This window comes from Oryzias melastigma, linkage group LG2 (assembly GCF_002922805.2).
Source record: "Oryzias melastigma strain HK-1 linkage group LG2, ASM292280v2, whole genome shotgun sequence".
Classification (NCBI taxonomy): domain Eukaryota; kingdom Metazoa; phylum Chordata; class Actinopteri; order Beloniformes; family Adrianichthyidae; genus Oryzias; species Oryzias melastigma.
This window is the reverse complement of record NC_050513.1, coordinates 8473863-8487795: the sequence shown is the minus strand read 5'-3', so window position 1 is coordinate 8487795 and position 13933 is coordinate 8473863. Positions and strand designations below refer to the sequence as shown.

At 37.5% G+C, this 13933-nt stretch overlaps 1 protein-coding gene and 1 long non-coding RNA gene across 3 annotated transcripts in view; one reads left to right on the top strand and one right to left on the bottom strand.

The window, feature by feature from the left end:
* Positions 1–13933, top strand: part of nbeal1 (neurobeachin-like 1) — a 50422-nt gene that overhangs the window by 4678 nt on the left and 31811 nt on the right. For both annotated transcript variants that reach the window (XM_024294506.2, XM_024294505.2), the window contains exons 3-10: positions 6060–6151; positions 6365–6526; positions 8199–8280; positions 8364–8491; positions 10412–10494; positions 11329–11414; positions 12778–13138; positions 13308–13414. In XM_024294506.2, the coding sequence (XP_024150274.1) occupies positions 6060–6151; positions 6365–6526; positions 8199–8280; positions 8364–8491; positions 10412–10494; positions 11329–11414; positions 12778–13138; positions 13308–13414 (1101 nt within the window). The remainder of the gene's footprint in view (positions 1–6059; positions 6152–6364; positions 6527–8198; positions 8281–8363; positions 8492–10411; positions 10495–11328; positions 11415–12777; positions 13139–13307; positions 13415–13933) is intronic.
* On the bottom strand, positions 4367–12898 carry LOC118599738. The gene is made up of 2 exons (XR_004949222.1): positions 12766–12898; positions 4367–4569 (listed from the first exon to the last, which is right to left on the bottom strand). It is a non-coding gene; the product is annotated as an uncharacterized LOC118599738 (long non-coding RNA).

Genomic DNA, 13933 nt, shown 5'->3' with positions numbered 1-13933 from the left:
TGTGTTGTGTTGAGCACATGGTGTCAGAGCGGCTGCAACACCACAAAAATCATCCAGAGCGACACCTCTGAGTCAGGCCCGCCATGATTTGAAAGCCCGTTTTCTAATCTTTCGACCGCAGGGATCAGGCCCGAGCACGCAGGGGGTTGGCTGCTCTTGTCAGAGGCTTTGGAGTTAAGTCTGGAATCCGAATTCCAGAGAATTCCTCGCATTTTTTAGCTGTCGGAAAAGCTGGTATTTTTTTATTCCTTTGAAGTCCCCCCCCATTAGGATATTTCGCGAAGAGGACTGCAGTGATTAGCATAAACCCCTGCATGCATGGCAGATAGGAGGAATGGATTGGGAAGTTTAACTGAACAACACAGCTGCGTTTTTCCTCTCTAACTCCCTGTTATGATCACACATCATCAGACGTCACCTTCTTTTCTTCATTTGTTTTCATTTCCATCATCTTTTTTCCCCTCAGTCCTCTAAATATCTCTGAAACACCACTGATGTCACCAAAATAGCTCACCAGACCAGCCCAACGTGGTTTCTGGCCCCTCCCACCCGCTTCTATAAATAGCCCTGGAAGTGACATCATGGCCAGAGAAAGGGTTTCAATTTGCAGGGAGGAAACCCTAAAAAAAAAAAAAAAAAAAAGCTTGCGGTTTGGGGGGGCCGCTGCCACCACGTCAGGTCGCCCCGTTCACACACAGGCGACCTGCTGCCAGCCACGCCTGTCTGGAAGATTGAAGCATGTAATGAATGAATCAGCGAGCGGAGCAAGGCTATAAATAATATAATATATAATATAATCCATTTTACAGCAAAAAAAAGGAATAAGTTTCAGTTTTGTCGTCTTTGTGAGCTCTAGATCCAGAAACTTTTCCAGAACCTTCAGCCTTCTTGCCACAACCTGATACAGAACTTGCATAAAAGAGTTTGTTTGATTTCAAAACTCTGTTTATTGTTGCAGAGATCCGGTATCGACCACACGCTAAAGACGTCACTTAGTAATTTGTTGTTGCCAAACACTTGGTTGCATTTTCTTTCTGACCCTTTAGTCAGCAAAGCGACTAATGGAGGAGTGTGGGAAATGTCCCTTTAATGTCCAACCGTCACGCCGCAGTGATGCAGTGACGCTTTCTCCAGACTTGTTTGGAGAAAGGGCAAAGGAGAAGCCACGGTTTAATGTTGTGTTTGCAAACAATAGATGTTATTGTTTCCCTCACAAATCGGATTGTATCTGCAACATGCTTTTTTGTGTGTGTGTGTGTGCTTTAAATGTGCTCTGCAGTGGGTTTAATGCAGGAACGAACAAAGACTGATTGTGTCTCTAAAATGTCGGAGAAAAAGAACAATTTCTGCAAAAAGAAGATTCTGTTTTTGCATGAAACATTAAATGTGACAGAAAGGAAGGTGTGTTATTGTGAGTAGTTACATTTTAGTTTAGAGATTTCTGATTGTGTTTTCATTTTCTTTGTAATTGTGATAGAACATGTCAAAATAATCAAAAAATCCTTATATTTATTTTCCTTTTTTGTTTTTTACTGCTACATTTTCATCACTTGGAAACATAATGTACCACAGACCAGTAGTATTGTAGAGTAAAAAAAAACTACAATTTTTTCACATTTTAGTCATATTCAAAGTCTGAAGGAAGTTTTATTTTGAAAAACTAGACAAAAAAGAAAAACAAATAATATTTTTTTTTATATTTTCATTACTTGGAAGCATAATTTCCCACAGACTCTATATAACCTACACTTTCTTTCGTTTTATTTATAATCCGATCCTAAAGTAAGTTTTATTTTGAAAAACTAGATAAATAAAAAGCGAAACAAATGATAAAAAAGAATGTTACATTTTCATCACTTCTAAACGTAATGTCCAACTGGTATCGTAGTTTAAAAAAAATGACCTATTTTTTTTCCCCCCCGTTTGGTTATAATCTGATTCCATAGGAAGTTTTATTTAGAAAAACTAGACAAATAAAAAGCAAAACAAATGGTGAAAAACATTATATTCTCATCACTTGGAGGCATAATGTCCCACAGACTATATATGACCCACATTTTCTTTAGTTTTATTTAGAATCCAATTCTCAAGGACGTTTTACTTTGAAAAATTAGACAAATAAAAGACAATAAAAACAGTGTTACATTTTGATCACTTGGAAGAATAATGTCCAATAGACTATATATGAAATATATTTTCTTTCGTTTTATTTAGAATCCGAATCTGAATTAAGTTTTATTTTGAAAAATTAGACAATTAATAATAAAGAAACGTTACATTTTCATCATTTGGATTTATTTGCTTTGCTTTTGATTTGTAGTTGTGTTCTTTAATATGTTTTTGCATGGAAGCTAGTGGGAGAGGGTGTAAACAAAGAGATGATGGGAAATGAGGGCAGGCTTACTTTGCTCCAAAAGTCGCAGACAGAGAGATATTTCTAATGAACTACTGCTACTCTGCAGAAACTATGTCCTAGAAAACGACAAAAAAAAGTTTCCTAAAGCATAATTATTTAAAACCTATGGGAAGTAGGGGTGTAGTAAGGAAAACATCGATATGGCGATATATCGCGATACTTATATTGATCAAAAATTCAGGCAATATGATATTTAGTTAATTATTTATTAGCAAACAGTTCAGCAACAACCGTTCAAAAGTACTGGAGAAGCTCCATTTATCAGTGTTTGAAATAAACAGCACTTTACTTCCAAAATCATACTTTTAGAACCTTATTGGTTAGGGAACATTCATTCTATGTTACTATATTTCTTATTCTGAAAAATATTTTGGACAAAAATGTTTACTTTTAGAACAAAATGTAATAATTTACCAAAATAAAAGCATCAAGAATTCGCATGGTTAAAAGTTGACATGCTTAATGTTAAATTAAGTAAAATTAATGTTACTGATTATTATTTCCATGAAAGACGTATTAATAACCAGGTAGAGTTTTTCTTAAAAACAAAAAAAAGAATAGTTGCTGCAGTGTCTGGATATATATCGCGATATGTATCGTATCGCGATACGCGTCGTATCACCAGACACTTCCCTCCTACTGGGAACGCTTTTAAAATAGATCAAAAGATGATCAGAGTGGGTCTAAATAAAAATAGATTACCAGAAAAAATCAAAAGAATCTAATCTTAGAGGATGTTTGGTTTCTTTCTCTCAGTATTTACTTTGCTCCTTTGTTGTTTTCGTTTTACTTTCATGCACCTGTTTGGTCCGTGATTGAAGTCAATGAATGTGTTTCTCTGCATCTAAACGTTCAATTCCTCATAGAAATCCCAACATATTAGCGTGTTAGACGATAGACGTGGACGCTGATCTATCAGTGGGTCAATGGAGATCTCAGTCTCAAGAAGGAATAGCATCAATCTCTCCTGCTGCCATTTTTTTCTTTCCTCCAGAGGTCAGCTGAAACAGATCGTTACAAATTTGATGTAGCAGCCTGGCAAACACTCTAATGAGATTTTGTTAATGATACTCAGGAGAGCCCCCCCCCCCCTTCATAAAGGATTTGGTTGCACACAAAGGAACACACAATGGAATAAAGGTTTATTGAATTGGAGCAGCTCCCTTGAAGTTCACGCGATTGTGTGCGCCTTTTTGTCCAGCCTGTGATTAAACAGCCACGTGGAGCAGGGTGTGCCCCGACCCGTCTGCCCCTCAATGGGCATCTGTGCTCCCCAGGCCGCTGCCGAAACCCAAGACATTCTTTCAGACACACATCACCCCGCCGGAGCCCGGCCAAGAGTCGAGCCGCTGCCTCAGATGAGGAGCATTCTCATGCAAATGTGGACGACGGTTTGACAGTAGCTAATCATAAACGTCTTCCTCTGCTGTCAGGGGAAGACGTTTTAAACAGAAGCAGAGTGGAAATGTGTTTTCAGAGGAGTAAATCCTCCATGTGTAGCTGTCATCGGTTTCCGCCTCGAGACGCCAACTCCATGACTTCACTCCATCCAGATCCACTCAGACTTCCTGTTCAGTCTCTCTTCTTCATCAACCTCTCCACATTTTCTCCTCTAATCTCCAGCGACGCTTTGTGCTCACAAATTATATATTTCTTTTGTTTGGAATTGAAAAGATAAGTCAGGAAGGGAACTTTAAAAGATCAGGTCAGGCCACACAGATGAATGTCAGCCTTCATTTTTCTTCCCGAACGGTCTTTGAAGGTTATGCGGGCTGAACGTCAATGATAAAACAATTCCAGTTGGAATAACCCACAAGATGCGAGACGTTTAGTCTTTCACGCAGAGCTGCAAGAACAATGTCTTTCTGGTGACAACAGCTTCTACGTCCTAAAACATAAAATAGACATAATAGTCCACATATCTTACCATAGGGGAAGTTGTGCCTCAGGTTTTATGTTCTTCAAGTGTTCTATAGACATTTTATTCATTCATTTACTAAACTGGACATCAGCTAAGCCTGGATTAAGAATGTTTACGGCAACAAGAAGAGCAGATTGAGTCCTTTCTTTTCTGTTAGCTCCTACAACAGGTAGCTCCAAAGGCGTAGATGTGGTTAGGAAGGGAATCCGATCTGCCAAATCCAGTTTGGTACCTGCCGCAATGGAAAGAAGCAAAAACAAAACATTTTGTGGTTTTTGCTGCTATAATATTCTGCTGTATTCATAGTGTAGATCACGTGTCAAAGTCAAGGCTCCGAATCCGGATCCGGCCCTCGGGGTAACTCTATCCCGCCCTCCACATTATTTTATCTTATTGTTATTAATGGCCCGATGTTATCTTGCGCTTATTTCTAACTTGTATAGTTTTGACAAAATATATTTTTATGGAGGGTAAAATATTGAAAGTTATTTAAGGTTTAAGTTATTTATTCTGGAATAATATTCCTGCCTTTTTATTATTCGTAATTATGTTAAAAATATTTTAATGTTTTAAAAATGGGCATTTTGAGAGCTTTTTGGACTATTTTTGCATTTACTACGATTTTTTTAGCTAATATTTCAGCTGCGTGCTAGCTGTTTTAGCTAATTTAGGCTTTTTTTAACGCTGTTTTGGAGTTTGGCTAATATTTACACGCTACAAGTTTTGGCTAATTTAGGCTTTTTTCATATTTTTAGGAAATTTTGAAGTTCAGCTATTTTTTTAGCTACATTCTAGCTATTTTGGCTAACCTAAGTTTTTTTGTTTGTTTTTTAGAATAATTTGGCATTTAGCTAATACTTTAGCTGGCTAACAGCGTCAGCATTTTCAGCTTTTAGCTTCTGCATTTTTAGTTATCAATTTCAGCATCTTCAACTATCAGCACTAGCATCTTCAGCAGCCATATTCAGCTTACAGCATTCAAATTAGCATTATCACAGGTAATGTTATATATGTACTTCATAATAATGTTTAAAAGTTACGGTTTTAAAGTTTTCAAAATGTAGATTTAGAGTGTTCAATAACTGTTCGGCCCGCGACCTGAAGTGTGTTTTGGATCTCTTGTACGATTAAGTTTGAAACCCCTGATGTAGATGAAGCTAAATGTCCAGAATAGCTAGTTTTCTGACCTTCCAATCACACATCTCAATATTTCTAGTATTTTATTGTATTGCTTTTCTGTGGTTTTGAATAGTTTTTAAGGACTTTGTTTAGTTTATTATCGGATCATTTGCTTTATTACTGGATCCTTCTCTTCCATCGTTCTTCTTCCCTGTTGTTCTCAATAATTTACTTTTTTTAAGATTTAGTTGCTCAAAGTCTCAGCTCAGAATGCGGTCCAGCTTGTTTTCCTCTGCAGCGGAGACATGCTTTCTTTACCTGGAAGGTGAAACCTCCGCTTCACCTGCTACGCTAACGGTGAAAAGGGCCATAAAAGCGCCGGTGTGTCTCATCCGGTGTTTTTTTTTTTTTTTAACCACAAACATTCAAAGGACGCACAATAACCCGCTTTATGCCTACAGACAGAAAGACTCTGTAATTTACTTCTTTGTTTGCTAAAGGAAACATCAACAACGAGGTCGTTTGTTCAGCAGAAACATAACCAGTCGGCTCACTTTGGCTTTTGTTAACAAAGATAAGACGTTGTCTTTTTTCATTCTTCAGAGGGATCCAGACTACCTGAAGATATGGATGGAGAATTTCATCAGCTCCTATGAGCAATGCCTTGATGTGGACTTTGAAAAACCACCTTCCAGGTAATTTGAGGGTAATAAGGTCAGAAAAAGCAGATCAAATTAGTTATATTTAGTCAATTTTTGGGCTTTTGTAAAAAACAGTAAAAGCCTCTTAGTGTTTTAAATCCTCATCTTCCTCCTTTCCCGCCATCGCTAGCTTTCAAATAAACCAATATGGCCTCAGCACATCTTGTCAGTTCAGATTTCTTAGACTCTCTGCTCATGTGTTTGCAGGCCGGAAGAGGTTCCTCCGGTTCTAACGCTGCTCCCGGACAACATCCTGCAGGTTCTGCGGCACCAGCTGCTGCAGTGCGTGCAGAAAGCCTCCGACGGCCTGGAGGCGGAGCAGCAGCACCTGGCTCTGCTGCTGCTCAAGTTCCTCATCATCGTCTGCAGGTTGGGACTGTAAACACCGCAGGGCAGGGGCGGACGTAGCCGTTTGGGGGCCCCAGGCGAACATCAACACGGGGCCCTCTGCAGTGGTTGTGTTATTAATTTTAGTTAGGGTTCACAAAAGAAACTAAAATACTTAAATGGTGAAACAAAATAGTTCTCTATGGAGGGATGTCAGTAAAAAAGAAAAAAAAAAAGAAAAGTTCTGCACCTCACCACCCTTTGTCTTTACTCTCCTTTTCTGCTCCTTTTCTTACAATAGAGTATTAGGGCAACCACAAAGAAAAAAATAACTTTACATGAGAACATTTTTAAAATAAAGTTTTAATTTAATAAAAAATGAAGATATAGATTTCTAAAAATGTAAAGCAAGATTCAGCGAGATTCCCGGCATTTCTTTGAATTTTCTGCAACACGAGTTAAACAGTCGATTGTCGTTGAAACATTTGAAAGGCTAATTGGGCATTTCCTTTTAAAGGAAAAGAAAAAAAAAACTATTTCCTTGTAAAATTTTGACTTTTTTCTCAGTATTTTACAACTTTATTCCCATCAAATATTAAGACTTTTTTCTCATAGTTATAAAACTTGATACTTGTAAAATTAAGACCTTTTGGGTCATAGTTTTTATAACTGTATTCTCATAATATTTTGACTTTTTTCTAATAATTTTACAAATACATTCCCTGAAAATATTAAGACCTTTTTGTCATAATTTTAAAACTTGATACTCGTAAAATTATGACTTTTTTTGGTCAAAAATTTGCAACTTTATTTTCATAAAATGTTGACTTTTTTCTCATAGTTTTACAAATGTATTCCCTCAAAATATTTTGACTTTTTGAAATATTTTTACATTTTTCTCATAATTCATTACAACTTTACTCTCATAAAAAAAATACTTTTTTTAAAATAAATTTATTCCCAAGAAATATTTAGACTTGTATCTAATTATTTTGCATACAATATTTTTACATTTTTCTAACAATTTTACATTTTTTTCCTCATAAAATTTTGATTTTTTTTCTCAATACTTTACAACTTTATTACCATAAAATATTTTTACATTTTTTTCCATAATTCTACAAATTGAATCTCATAAAATTTTGACTTTTTTGCATAAATTAACAATTTTATTCTCTTAAAATTTTGACTTTTTAGTAATAATGTAACAATTTTATTTTAGTATTTTTTTTTGACATTTTTTCAAAGTTTTGCAACTGTATTCTCATAAAAATAATTTGACATTTTCTTATAATTTTACATTTTTATTCTCATAAAATTTTGACTGTGTTTTCTTTATTCTTTTGTACTTTTACCTGTTTTACTTTCCTGTACTTTAGGAAGTGCGTCAACAAGTTTCTTTCTGTTTTTTGCGCTGCAACGCTTAATCTTTTTTTTATCTTTTTTTTGTTTATTGTTTATTTTTTAGGTCTTTCTCTGCTTTTTTGTTTGCCGTAGCTGTAGATGACATATTCCATTGCTACAGAAGGGCTGGAGGAAGACCAAACACTTTCCCATGAGCAGTTTTATCTTATTTCAGTGATTTGTTATTTTTAATGACACCGTTAGATAATAATTTAAATCATTTTTTAGACATTTTTACTATGTTTTCAAGTCCACCCTGCTAGAAGGACTGAAAAAAAATCTTTTTTTTAAATAAATGTATCTCTTGCAGGAACCTGTCCAACGTGGAAGAGATCGGCAGCTGTTCCTACATTAACCACATCATCACCATGACAACGCTATACATTCAGCAGGTTGGGCTCCACCCTTTTTGTCCCCTTTGTGGCTTCACAGCTCCCGTGCAGCGTTTTGACCGAGGTGTGATGTTTCTACGCAGCTCAAGAGCAAAACCAAAGAGAAGGAGATGGCCGACCAGAGTCAGGCGGAGGAGTTCGTCCGCCACGCCTTGGCCTTCTGCGAGAGCCTCTACGACCCCTACCACAACTGGAGGCATCGAACGTGCGGGTGAATCTCGAGTTTGACGAAAACTTTCTGGCCGTGTTTCTGGCTCACAATGAGAAAACGGCTGAGTCCAAGAGTTTTGTGCAATTAGAGAAGCAGGCAGCTCGCACAAAAGACGCAGTGTTCATTCAACATCCTGCTGCATTTGGAAATCAAATTAAAGGTTCTTTCCATGTAGCAGACTCCCATAATGCTTAAACATTATCTGACGGTTCTCGTTTGGAGCCACAATAATATAGTATCATCTACGTCAGGGATCTGAAATCTTTAAAGCTAAAAGCGCCATTTGGACCAGTTTATTTTAAAACCAAATGAAAACCAAAAACATTTTATGTCTCTGACACTTCAATACATTTGCATAATAATTTGCAACACGTTGTAGAATATAAATATACTTTATGGCTTTTGTCTCTGAACAGGAACTTTTGTGCAGTAGAGATGAGAAAAGGAGCTTTAAGTTTATTTATGTGACATGTTTAAACAAATTAAGAAAAACTGTTAATTATTCAAATTGTTCATATTTTTCTTCAAAGCCAAAGACAGAGTGGCTGCAGATAATTTAAATCCTTAAATTTTGGTGATTGGGTCTTAAACTTTTTTAACGCAATGTTACTTCCTGTTGCAAAACAAAAGCAAGTTTTCTAGGATGCGCTGTGTCAAGAGGTTGTGAACAAATTCACTTTAACGGCTTGAACTTACTCGTTCGTGGTGGTTAAAAACGGTCAGCAGAAATGTCGAAAAACCTCCTAAGACCTGAGCTAATATTTGAGCTAGCCGTCGACACATGTAGTGACAGGGCCTCAGTTCAGCAGAATTAACTACTGCGGTAATAGAACCTGAAATGTGTTGTCCAAGCATGTGGATGCCAAGAGGTTAAACATGACACAATAAGGATCAAATCGCATGTGGAGAGCAAGAAACAGCAGACTCTGTTGTTTTTGTCTGTTAAACTGGATTTTAAGTGTTCTTTACCATACTTTCTTAAGCCTTTCGGAGTAAACCATATCCAAAAATATTATCATATATTATCATATATTTATGAAATATTTGTTATTTTCATGACTTTTCTTCCTACCCAAAAGTAAGACGTCTCGATCTCTGAGGCTCCGCCTTTTGCTGCTTGTAGATTCAGCAAAAGCAGACAGCTCGCTACAACCAGAGTGGAGATAGTTGGGGATAGCAGTTGAGCTAGCTGAGTGGTGACGCTAGCAGTTTAGCACCGCTGTCTGAGCAGCAAGTTAGTGGCTGAGCACTACTGTCTGATCGTCGAAGTTAGCAACTGAGCACCTATAGCTGAGAGGCAAAGCTAGCGGAGAAGTTAGCTGCTGAGCATTGCTAGCTAGTGGCAAAGTTAGCAGCTGAGTACTGCTAGCTGAGCGGCACATTTACCGGCTGACCATTGCTAGCTAATCTTCAATGTTAGCCACTAAGACTAACATTAGCTAGCGGTTGAGCACCGCTAGCTAAATAGCAAAGTTAGCAGCTCATCACCGCTAGCTAAGCTTCAAAGTTGGCGGCTGAGCACCACTAGCGTTTGTCTTAGCATTGAGTTGGTTCTGGCAGCGCAGACTTTTCCAGAAGGGGCTGTTCTCTCTTTGTGACATCAGCTCGTGAGAACCCACTTGTTTTCTAGGGTTTGGGAGGGGCTGGTACTCAGCGCAGGTTTTTAGAGAATTCTCAAAAATGTATCAACAGATCAAAAATGGGGTTGTTTATAATGAGGAATGAACAGTATAAAACACTTAAAAGTTAAAAAGAAGTTGATTTTGCACGGTATAGGCCCTTTAAAAGTCCTTAAATGTAACACCTGTTAATCAGTAGGTAGAGAGTAAGAAAGAAGCATCTGGTTGCTGACTTGTGGTCTAAATAATCAGTGGGATTACTGTGAATTTTAATGGGTTATTCATGCTCTTATTTTTCCAGGGAGCAGCTGGGTACAGTGGAGAGGAGCAGGCAGAAGTACAAAGCAGCTCCCCTCACTGTGGAGTTTGTACCTTTCTTTTACCGTAAGTTTGTTCACAACTTTGTGTTTTTAACGACCCACTTTAATGAAAATTGTGTATTTGGTCTTTTTAACTTGTCCTCGTGGCATTTTTAGAATAGAAAATTAAGCTAAAAATGGCATTTTGTAGCATGTAAGCTAGCGGGGGAGCGTGCAAACAGAGAGGGAGAGTAAGGGGGCGGGATTGATTTGTGCCATCAGTCCCGCCCACATTGCTAATGAACCCCTGCTGCTCTGCAGAAACTATGTCCTAGAAAATCACACAGGATTTTTTAGATTTTGCCTAAAAACGGTATGTTCAAAATGAAAAGACCACAAAATACATTAAAAAAAATTCAAAATGTGACACACTCTTCTCCAGGGCTCCCATCCTCATCTCCTCCTCCTCTTGAGTCTGCTTGAATCCCTCCTTTGTGTTGAGATGAGCCGATAGCGAAGATAAACTTTAGCCACGCCGGCAGCCATTTTGAACAAATACCCCCTTCCGTCCCGTGTCTTCTGTTGACATGTTATGGTTTCACTCCTAAGATAACATTTGTGGCCTGAGCAGACAGACAGCATATCTTACATTTTTCTTTTTTTCTTTTTTGTCCTGGATTATCTGAACAGAGTGAAAGTAGAGTGAGGGAGAAAACAAACGGATCTCACATTTCTCATCTCCAGTTGTTGACAGATGAGTTAATGGATGACCCGAGCCGCCGTGACCTGCAGGTCTCCTGCATACCTTTGTGTATTTTGTCGTACCTCTCGTATCTAGATTTTTTTTTGTCATCCTTTGTTCTTTTGAGCCCTTGAAAAAGAAATCTGCCTCTCAGATTGAGCGCTGCTTTTGTTCCAGAGTGCTTCCAGGAGAGCGAGCACCTGAAGGAGAGCCTAAAATGCTGCTTACTTCACCTGTTTGGAGCCATAGTAGCTGGAGATCAGGTGAGAAGGTTTATTACTGTAAGTCAGAGGTGTCGAACTTAATCACTCAAGGGGCCAGATTCCAAAATACACCTTATGTCGCGGGCTGAACAGGATAAACATTTATTGAACACACTAAAACTACATTTTTAAAACTTTAAAACTGTAACTTTTTAACATAATTACGAGCTAGATATATAGCCTTACCTGTGATAATGCTAGTCTGAATGCTGTAAGCTGAATTTGGCTGCTGAAGATGATAGTGCTGATAGCTGAAGATGCTGAAATTGATGGCTAAAAACACTAAAGCTTATAGCCAGCTAAAATATTAGTTAAATACCAAATTGGCCTAAAAAACAAAAACAAAAGAAACTAAGGTAAGTCAAAATAGCTAGCATGTAGCTGGAAAAATAGCTAAATTTCAAAATGGCTTAAAAAACTTAAAAAAAGCCTAAATGAGCTAAAACAGCTAGCATGTAGTTAAAATATTAGCTAAACTGCAAAATAACTTTAAAAACAGAAAAGCCTAAATTAGCCAAAACCTCTACATGTACCTAAAATATTAGCTAAACGCTTTAACAGCCTAAAAGAAACAAAAAAAAGCATAAATTAGCCTAAACAGCTAGCATGCAGCTGAAAAAATAGCTAAACTTCAAAATATAGCCTAAAAAACTGGAAAAAAAGCCTAAATTAGCCAGAACAGCTAGCATGTAGCTGAAATATTAGATAACCTGCAAAATATCTTTAAAAACGGAAAAAGCCTAAATTAGCCAAAACCTCTACATGTAGCTAAAATATTAGATAAACTTCAAAATGACATAAAAAAATGAAAAAAAGCCTAAATTAGCTAAAACAGTTGGTATGTACCTGAAAATTTTAGCTAAACGCTTTACCCAGCTTAAAAAATACCCAACAAAAAGCCTAAATTAGCCAGAACAGCTAGCATGTAGGTGAAAAAAATAGCTAAACTACAAAATAGCCTAGAAAATTTAGGGAAAAAAGCCTAAATTAGCTAGAACAGCTAGCATGTAGCTGAAATATTAGCTAAACTGCAAAATAGCCCAATAGCTAGCAAAATGGCAACTTTTAAAACTTTAAAACCGTAACTTTTTAAAATAATTATGAATAATAAAAAGGCAGGAATATTACTCCATAATAAATCAACTTAAACCTTAAATCATTTTCAACATTTTACTCTCCATAAAAATACATTTTGTCAAAATTGTACAATTTAGAAATGAGTGCAAGTTAACATCGGGCCATTAATAACAATAAAATAAAATGATCTGGAGGGTCGGATAGAATTACCTGGAGCCTTGACTTTGACACGTGCTGTAGGTGAAATAGCCGACAGGTGTGTATAAGTCTCCACCTTCGTCCACAGAGGAACGCCCTGCTGGCCATCTCTCCAGCCACCATGGAGGTGCTGATGCGGGTTTTGGCTGACTGCTCCACCGGCGGCTGCTCCGCGGACGAGGCGGAGGATTGGGACAGCGAGGCTCCCGACCGGAAGGCCCTGCTGACCTTAGGCTGCCTGAGGGAGGTGGTGCAGCGCCTCCTGGCTTCCAGCTCTGACCAGCGGCAGGTGGAAATCGCCGCCGTCCTGGAAAACTACTTCAAGCTGCTGAACTCTGACCCCGCTGCCGTGGTCGCAGCCCGCCAACAGCAGCAAACCAAAGGCAGCGGTCCAACGTTAGGCCGACACTGGGAGAGTCGGTTTGTGGCGCTACAAATTCACATGCTAGGTATATTGCTGGTTGAGTGTTATTGTGCTAACATGCTAAGTGGAGAGCTGCAGTCTTGAAAGGACAGACGTGTTGGAGAGCGTAAACGAGCCCTACAGAAATACTGACATAAAGCAGACTGCTTTTCTTTTTCATTTTCTGTTCATTCCTCTCTTTTGTTTCTTTTCAGACACTATCAGGGACATGTTCCTGTGCTCAGACAGGCCGGTTCTACAGGCCATCTTCCTCAACAGTAACTGCTTCGAGCATCTCACTCGACTGCTGCAGAACAGCAAGGTAAACACCAGAAAACCTGGCAAAGAATTTAGAAATAACATTTAGATAAATAAAGTTATGTTTATGTTCAAGACTAGACTAAATCAGAGCTTACTTCCTGTTTGCTAGAGTTTCAAAATAATGTGTCCTAATTTTTACAAATCCTGACGCTGTAATGTTTCTATTATAAGACAGATTCTTGAACTCTTTTCTTTTTAAATGTTTTGTCAAAATGATTAGCCTCCATTTTTTTTTTTTTTTTACTCTTTATTTACACTTAAAGTATTTACCGGTATTTGGAGCTATTAATGTCACTCCAGCTTGTATACAAAACATCTGAGATCAATGAATAATATAATTACATATAGTAGTGGTAAAATAATGATATTGTTCTGTTTTAATTAAGTAAATATTGTCCTTATATGTTAATTTAGAAATTTGTTTTGTTTTACCAAAATAAACCACAAGCATTAAAAATTAATAAATAAATAAAAAGGAGATAAATAAAGTAAAAAAATCATTTTAAATAAGATTAAAAAA